This window comes from Sturnus vulgaris, chromosome 10 (genome assembly GCF_052056855.1).
Source record: "Sturnus vulgaris isolate bStuVul1 chromosome 10, bStuVul1.hap1, whole genome shotgun sequence".
Classification (NCBI taxonomy): Eukaryota; Metazoa; Chordata; class Aves; order Passeriformes; family Sturnidae; genus Sturnus; species Sturnus vulgaris.
The window spans coordinates 4,561,589-4,569,920 of NC_142252.1; the positions used below are offsets into that span (position 1 = coordinate 4,561,589).

The 8,332-nt window shown below is 52.1% G+C and overlaps 1 protein-coding gene across 1 annotated transcript; it reads left to right on the plus strand.

Moving 5' to 3' along the window:
• Positions 1 to 1,209: 1,209 nt before the first annotated feature.
• SRPRB (SRP receptor subunit beta) lies at positions 1,210 to 7,692 on the plus strand. Its single transcript, XM_014870427.2, has 7 exons — positions 1,210 to 1,432; positions 1,572 to 1,666; positions 2,535 to 2,612; positions 3,564 to 3,646; positions 4,125 to 4,261; positions 5,073 to 5,127; positions 5,861 to 7,692. Exons 1-7 carry the CDS (start codon positions 1,249 to 1,251, stop codon positions 6,075 to 6,077), a joined length of 849 nt encoding a protein of 282 aa, XP_014725913.2. The 5' UTR covers positions 1,210 to 1,248; the 3' UTR covers positions 6,078 to 7,692.
• The last annotated feature ends 640 nt before the right edge of the window (positions 7,693 to 8,332 follow it).

Here is an 8,332-nt window from a genome sequence, read left to right on the forward strand (position 1 = left end):
TATATTGATGGGGAGACTCCAGGCTGAGGTTTCCTTTCTGGAAAAATCTAGGATTTGCTCAGAGACATGTTTGTTTTGGTATTCTGCCTTATTTTGTGCTGCTGACATGAAAACAAACATGTGGTTAGTTGTGCCACAGTGAAACTACGAAGGTGAAACAGAAAGGGCTGCTGAAGCTCTCTGCTCCAGAGAAACAGCCTGGGCTTGTCCAGGGTGTCCCAATCCTGCTGTCAAGGCAGGCATGGAGGAGCTGCTGAGAGCACAAAGTTCCTGGCTTTGAGGGAATTAATATTTTAAAGATTTTTGGAAGCATAAGGTAAGTGTGAGAAGTCCACCAGCCTGACTGAAAATCCCCCTGGATGGCAGAAATGCAGAGTGTGGCAGGAAAGGATGAAATGCAGTCCCTCAGTTTATGTGGTTTTATGTGTCCTGCTCCTGGCAGCCCCCAAAGGAGAACATTGCTCTCATACCAGTTTCAATATATTCCTGCACCACTGTGGGAAGCCTGGCTCTGCTTCCTGATGCCTGGTACAAACAGCCATATCTTCCTGGGACAAAACAGCTCCGTGGAATGCTCGAGTGGCTGGAAAGCTGGGAAAGGCCCTGGAGGTGCTGGTGACAGCAGCTGGACACGAGCCCAGGTGTGCCCAGGTGGGCAAGAGGCCGATGGCCCCTGGGCTGTCCCAGCCATGGTGTGTCCAGCAGGCCCAGGGCAGGGACTGTCCCTCTGTGCTGGGACCTGTGAGGCTCCTCCAGCCCTGGGGACAGCTCTGGGCCCTCACAGCAAGAGAGACATCGAGGGGCTGGAGTGTGTCTGGAGAAGGGAACAGAGCTGGGGAAGGGGCTGGAGCACCAGGAGAGGCTGAGGGAGCTGGGAAAGGGGCTGAGCCTGGAGAAAAGGAGGCTCAGGGGGAACCTTCTGGCTCTGCACAACTCCCTGACAGGAGGGGACAGCTCGGGAGGATCGGGCTCTGCTCCCAGGGAATAGGGACAGGATGAGAGGGAACGGCCTCAAGCTGTGCCAAGGGAGGGTCAGGTTGGACATTGGGAAAACTTCTTTCCAGAATGAGCTGTCCAGCCCTGCCACATTTGCCTGGAATTTAAAAGCTCTGTGTATGTGGCACTTCGGGACACGGTTTAGTGGTGGCCTTGGCAGCGCTGCGGTCAGAGAGCTTTGCCAGCCTAAACAATTCCATGTTTCCCCAGGCTTCCCCGGGGAGTCCCTGCCACCCCAGAACTACCGCTCCCATGAGCCCCCGCGCCCCGCCCTTCCCGGCGTGCCGCGGGGCCGGAAGCGGAAGTGTGGCGTGGCCACGTGTGCGCACCATGGCGGGCGGGCTGGAGCCGCATCTGGAGGCGCTGCGGCGGGAGCTGCGCGGCCCTGCCGTGCTCTCCGTGCTCGTCGCGCTCATCGCCGTCGTCATCACCTTCCGTGAGTTGCGGGAACCTCCCTTTCCCCTCGCCCCGCGGCCTGCCAGCAGCCAGCGCTCGCTGAGGTGGCGCCGGTGCTGCCAGCTACTGGCTCAGGTGTCCCTCTCTCATCCTCATCCTCATCCTCCTGTCTCCCGCAGTGATCTGGCGGTTCCTGCAGGGCAGGAGGAGCAGCAGGAAGGCCGTGCTGCTGCTGGGCCTCTGCGACGCGGGCAAGACGCTGCTTTTCGCGCGGGTGAGCGGGGAGCGGCGCGGGGGCCTCTTGTACGGAAGTGAAGGAGTTCCCTTTAGTTCGGTTTTTAATCTTTTAATGGAACTTGAAAGTTGGTGGTTTTAGATGTAAAGAGGGATGGAGATCGACTTTTGTCTACCACGGAGTGTCAGCAGAAATTCTGTTTTGGTTTGAATTTGTCATAGTAAAAGGCTTAGGGATACTTGACCTCACCGCAGTGTGCAGCTCCTCCCCAGGGGTAGCGGAGGGGCAGCTCCAATCTCAGCTCTCTGGCACCAGGGACAGCACCCGAGGGAACGGCTGGAGCTGTGCCAAGGGAGTTTAGGTTGGATATCAGGGAAAGATTCTTCCTCCAGACGGTGGTGAAGCAGTGGACAGGTTCCCCAGGGAATGGGCACGGCCCCAAGGCTGCCACAGCTCCAAGAGTCTTTGGACAGCGCTCCCAGGGATGCACAGGGTGGGATTGATGGGGTGCCTGTGCAGAGCCATGAGTTGGGCTGGTGATCCTTGTGGGTCCCTTCCAACCCAGGGTATTTTGTTACTGTTAAGTCTGAAAATGAAAAGGGCACAGGCCATGCTTACCGTGGTCCCAGCTGGAAAACGGAAGGATTTGCAGGCACATTCTCTTCCTTCTTATTTTAGTGGAGATTCACAAGATAAATATATATTTATTTTCTTAATGACCATTTTTTAATTAATTGGGGAATGTGACCCAGTAGTTTCCTGCAGGAAATTGAGATCAGATCCCCAATGCCCATCACGCCTGGCAGACCATTTCAGTTTCTGGGTGGATGGGACGTGATGCTGGTGCTGGTTTAGGGGTGTGGAGCCCCTCAGGGCGTTTGTTCTGAAGCTGTGCCTGTTCCCCCAGCTGCTGTCAGGGCGGTACCGTGACACCCAGACCTCGATCACCGACAGCTCTGCCGTGTACAGGGTCAGCCAGGACAAGGTGAGTGCACACACTCTGCTCTGGGTGCTGCCTTTTCCTGTGCTAAACCTGTGAACTTCTTGTGCTGCTCAGCCACAGTTTGGTCCGAGTGTAGGACAGGATTTTTCCAGGCAATGCACACTGAGAAGGTCGGGAAATACTGGGGTTTATTAAATGCTGCTGGGCTCCACATGTTCCTTTTCCTTTGCCTGGAAAATAATGAAACCTTCCTGACTGAAAACCACATCTGTGAGTTGGAGCAGGAGGCAGATTTGGGAGAATTCACTGTTTCTCTTGCATTGGTTTATTTTCTCAGCAGTAATTTCTGTTTCTCCCAAGAAAACCTGAAATTAAAAGCTTTATCAGGTTTAAGCAGAGGCTCCAGCTGCACTTTATGTGGTGTCAGGAAGGATTTTATTATTTTCAGGTCCTGGGCTGCCACACACCTGGTTATTTTCAGTTTTTGGCAATTCTTTCATTCTGGAAATCTCTTGTGCTGAATGCACACGTGGCAGGGAGAGCAGAGTGCTGGTGAATTGTGAAGGTAGAGGGTGTTTTTCACCTTCTCAGTAATTTTTTTTTTAATCATAGCCAAGGTTTCCAATAGAATCCAAGAGCAGTGGGCAGGAAGGGGCTCCTGCAGCCTTATCTTGAGAGCAGTGACGTGGCCCTGCTCAACCATGTGTCCTCTCCCACGTCCTGCCTTTGGCTGTTTCCTTTCCTGGGAAGGGAAACCTTTGCAGTTTTCAATTAAAAGGCTCTTGCAAAGGCATTTTTGTGTTTTTCCCAGCAAGGTTTGGTGTATTTAGGGAGACTTGGTATGTGTGAATAAGCGAGGCTGTAGATTTATGTTCTGTGTCAGGGGTGGATGGGCTTGTGCCTTCAAATCCAGGGTCAGACTGGTTTTCCCCAGTCTGTGATCACAGGAACTCTGGATTAGGTGTTGTTAATTCCTTCTTGCCTGTGTTCCAGAGCACTAATGTGACCTTGATCGACCTTCCAGGCCACGAGAGTCTGAGACTGCAGTTCTTGGAGAGGTTCAAGGCTGCAGCCAGGTAACATGGAGGGGATCAGCAGGGGATGAGGGGGTGGATGATCCTTTGGAAAGAGATAAACCAAATGATGGTGCTGGGAGTGCTGTGAGCTGGGCTGCTGGTGCCCTGAGAGTCACAGCTCTGCTGTGGGGTGGTTGCTTTACCTTCAAAGAACATCCTGAGTGGGAAGGGGTCCAAAAGGATCATCGAGTCCAACTCCTGACTCTGCACAGAACAATCCCAAAAATCACACCATTAATTTCCTACTTACCTGTGCTTGTACTGCAGCAGGGAGGTCTGGGTTATCTGGGGATATCCTGGGGCAGACAGGGCAGGAATTCCTGCTGGAGTCCTGCCCATGGGGTGTATTTCAGCCAGTGAACCTGTGCTTGGGCTGGGTGAGACCAGATGTGGAAATCTCAGCCCAGACTGGAATACTTGCAGTACTAGATAACTGCAGAACTTCATCCCCAGCACTTGTCCTTCCCTCTTGCCCCAGAGCCATCGTGTTTGTGGTGGACAGCGTTGCCTTCCAGCGGGAGGTGAAGGACGTGGCAGAATTCCTGTACCAGGTGCTGGTGGACAGCACCGTGCTCAGGAACGCGCCCGCGCTGCTCATCGCCTGCAACAAGCAAGGTACCCTGCCTGCCCTGCAGCCCAGGGCGTCCTGCCACAGCTGCTCTCAACTTGGGAGTTGGGATTTCAGCAAAAGGAAGGCTGGGATTTAGGTTTAAACTTGGACTGCTCAGCAGGAGTGTTTAGAGGACTGCTTGGGAGAGCTGCAGCTTTGTGGGTGGGTGTAAGTAAGGCAGGTGACTTTTGTGTGGCTTTTTGTTTTGTGCAGAGCTGTTCCTCAGTCTCCAGGCAGCAGGAAATAGGATTAGCTGGAGCATAATAAACTATCCCTACACACACAGCAGCTTCAAAGTTAAAACGAGTTGTTCAGCTGCCAGGGTTCCATGTTTTCTCTGGAGTAGCCTGAATCCAGCTACTGGAAAAGACTCAATTTTCAGATCCCTACAAGTTCTACAGTGAAAATGTGGGTGTCTCTGTAACAGTTGGATGTTTTGGGGCAGTATCAGATCTGGGTTTTGTAATTATTTCCTGCACTAACTCAGGAGCTGCCTGAGGGGCCTTCATGGCTCTGCGTGCCATGGGTGGAGAGCACAGGACAGGAGGGAGTGCTGGTGCATCAAACCCATCCTCTGAAGTATCTTCCTGCCCAGCAAAAAGAAATTAATTCCCTGCATTGTGTCAGACTGTTGGGTTGTTCCCATTCATGCCTGTGATCCCAGGGCTCCAGCATCCCTCATCCTACTGCAGGCACAGTGTCCTTGTCCTGGTAACTCCAGTGACTGCACAGTATGAACTGCCCTTGCTTTAGGGGGAGGAACCTGGTTCTGAATTCTGACAACCAAAGAGCTGATTTCCTTATTTTTCTCTCCAGATGTCACAATGGCAAAATCGGCAAAACTCATCCAGCAACAGCTGGAGAAAGAGCTGTAAGTATGGAATGGGATCTCAATCCCTCTGAGTTTTTCCTCTTGTCCTTTCTCTCTTAGCTCAGTGCTCAGTGAGCTCACTCCCTTGAGCCGTGTCTGAGTTCCTTGTGGAACTGGGAACAGTTTGTTCAGTCTGGGGGTTGGTGGTGGTGGGTTTACAGTTGTGCTCCATGGTCTTTTCCAAGCTAAATGATTCCCTGGATCTATAATCCCTTTGGCCAGCAGACGGCAGCAGGGGTGTTTGTGTTGTGCCTCTTCCAGGCTGAATACCCAACCTTCTGCTTTGTAGCAGAGGAGTTAGTTGCCACAAATTCACATTCTCCAGGAAAATAAGGATAAGCATTTGCCAACTACCTGTGTGTAGGTGTTGGGTTTCTAGGTAGTTACTGTGCCCTGTTAGGCACCATTATTCCAGTCTGTACCATGGGCAAATTGGGATAAGGACATCATCATCATCATCATCGTCATCATCTGACTTCTGCTGGCCTTTATTACAAAACCAAACACCAGAAGAGGTGTTGGAACACCTCTCCTTGGGTGCCCTGCTACTCCCTTGAGCTTCTGCACTTGTGCCTTCCAATAGTGGCCAAAGGCCATGGCTGTAGCCTGGCCTGTGTCCTTGGTGTAGCTGGCCTGCTGCTGGCAGAGCTGCATCCCAAACATCCCAGAGCCGTGGTGCAGGTGATATTCCCCTGCTCCTCAGCTCCTGACCCTTTCCCTTCTCTCCCTGCAGCAATACCCTGAGGGTGACACGCTCTGCAGCCCCCACCAGCCTGGATGGCTCAGCCACAGGGGGCCCTGCCCAGCTGGGGAAGAAGGGCAAGGATTTCGAGTTCTCCCAGCTGCCCATGAAGGTGGAATTTGTGGAGTGCAGTGCTCGAGGCTGCAAGGGAGAGGAGGGAGAGGCTGACTTGGAGGCCCTGGAGAAGTGGCTGGTGAAGGTGGCCTGAACAGAGATGGACAGGGCTGGGGGGCTGAAGGGAAAAAGGTGATCTGGAGCACTCAAATCTCATCTTGATGTAAAAAGAAGGAACTTCAGCTGGAAGTCAGCACTGTGGTGTCTTCCTCTGCTGCTCGTGGGCTTGGGAGCGACATGACAATTGCTGGTGTGATTCCTCTGAGTGTCCTTTCATGCTGCAATGTTTTATCCTCTCCCCTCTTCCCTTGCCCTCCTCTGGGCTGCTGAACCTCTGAGCTTTTCTTTTTCCTTAATCTTCAGGCTTTTCATTTGGTAGTTGCCAGGCAAATTAGGAAGGAGTGCAGTGGCAGGTGAGTTTTAGAGACTGGAGTGTGCCTGCCATGGTTTAGACCCCTGTTGTCTCTCTGAGCCACTGACCACTTTATGGTTGGGGCTGTTCGGCAGCGCTGCACAAGCTCCCTAATTTGGACAGGCATTGAGAGAGTATAAAAAGCTGGTTTCCTCTTTGTGTCTGCCTTCCCATTATTCCAAACTGGTGCAGCCCCATTTCTGTGGGGCTGGAAGAGTGTGCAGTGCCCAAACCAGACTGCCTGCCCTGCTTTACTCTCAGCTCTGTGCCCGTGCCTGGTGATTTCCTCTCTTGATCAGCTCCTGGGAGTTTTTTTTTCAGCTGTGGGCTGTGTCCTGAAAGCTTCACTCTCCTTCTCCTTCCAGGCTCTCCTCCCACAGCCAGGAACACTCTAAAAGTGGCAGAGCTACAGGGGGTCATGGCATGAAATTGAGATGGGCACAATTTCAGATCCATGCCTGCATCTGAGACCTGTTGTGCCAGGCATTAGATGTGCAGTCTCCTGCTGCCTCCTGCTCCAGTGGCTGCAGGAACGTCTTGCTTTGTGCATAATTAATTAATCAGCACTTGTGGCAAAATGAGAGGGAAGGTCAAGGAGCTGCCAGCATGTGGGTGTGCTTCCTCCTCCTGACAGAAATACTCGAGGAAGAGGGGAAAAAAATGGGAGATTTTCCCAGTTTGTGTCTCACTGCACATTGCAGAGTCCTGGTGCAATGACATTTTCCCTTTGTTTGTGGATTCCCCTGTTGTCTTAGGGTTGGGGGGGTGGCTGGCTCCTGGCAGATGCTTTTTGTAGTTTGTAGCCCCCTTTCCCCTGTGGTTTGATGCCTCCTTCATCACTTAACTCATCTGTTGTGTTCTGGGGTTTTTCCTGCCTCCCTGCAGCATTGCCAAGTGCTGGGAAGAGCAGGACCAGCCTCCAGCCAAGCTCCGTGCCTGGAATGAAGCTGGTCCTTGCATTTCCAGCCTGGGGAACCATCCGTGCTGGAGGTGGGGGGAGGGTTATATTTACCAAACATGTTACATTCTTCTGTTTCCTGCAGGCAGAGTCCTGTTGGAACATGTTTGTCATGCTTTGAACTCCTTTAGCTGGAGGTCTTGGGCTGCCTGCTTCGAATCCATAATGCTGAAGTGATTTTGGGCAAGAATTGCTGGTTTTTTGGGTGATTGTTCCTGGAAAGATGCAGAGGCCAAGCACCAGCCTCAGCTTAAGGGGGGGAAAGTACCATGAGGCCATGGTGGGTTTTAAGTTATTCTTTTTAAAGGTATTCCTTAAGTAAATTCTTTTTTGCTTAAATGTTTGTTCTCAAGTCTGGTTTCAGTCTGTGTGTTTGCCTTGGCTCTTCCCAGCAATGTCACATCCACATGGATGGGGCTCTGCTCCTGCTCAGCACAGTGTTGGGGATCAACCTTCCTGCTCTGTGGCCAGGTCTGTGTTGTCAAAAAACATTTTTTCTGCACACAGAGGGCTTTGGGGTTGGTTTTTTTGGGCTTTGTCTTATTAATCGAGGAATTGATAAGCACATACCAAAAAAACGCCCACAAATCATAACTGAAAGGCACTTTGGTGATGTGCACAGGAATGCTCCAGCCAGCTGTGGTGGCTGTGGTGACAGAGCAGCACTGCTCTGCCCTGGAGGTGGCTGTGACACCCTGTGGCTTTGCTGGATGGAGATGAGATGTCTCAGCTTTCCCAGGTTGGGGAGTGGCTGCATGACCACAGCTGAGCTGGGGCTGTGCTCAGAGCTGCTCGTGCTGGAGCACAGAACAGAACTCCAGGAGTTCTTTGGGCCTCACTCCATGACTTTTAAAATATTTAAATACTCAGAGCTGTTTTTCCCCAGTGGAACAGGGAAAAGAGCAGAACTGGCAACTCTGTGTTGTTTTCTTGTTTTTCTTTATTCCCCAGTCAGCTCTGTGCTTTGTTCTTTGCTCTT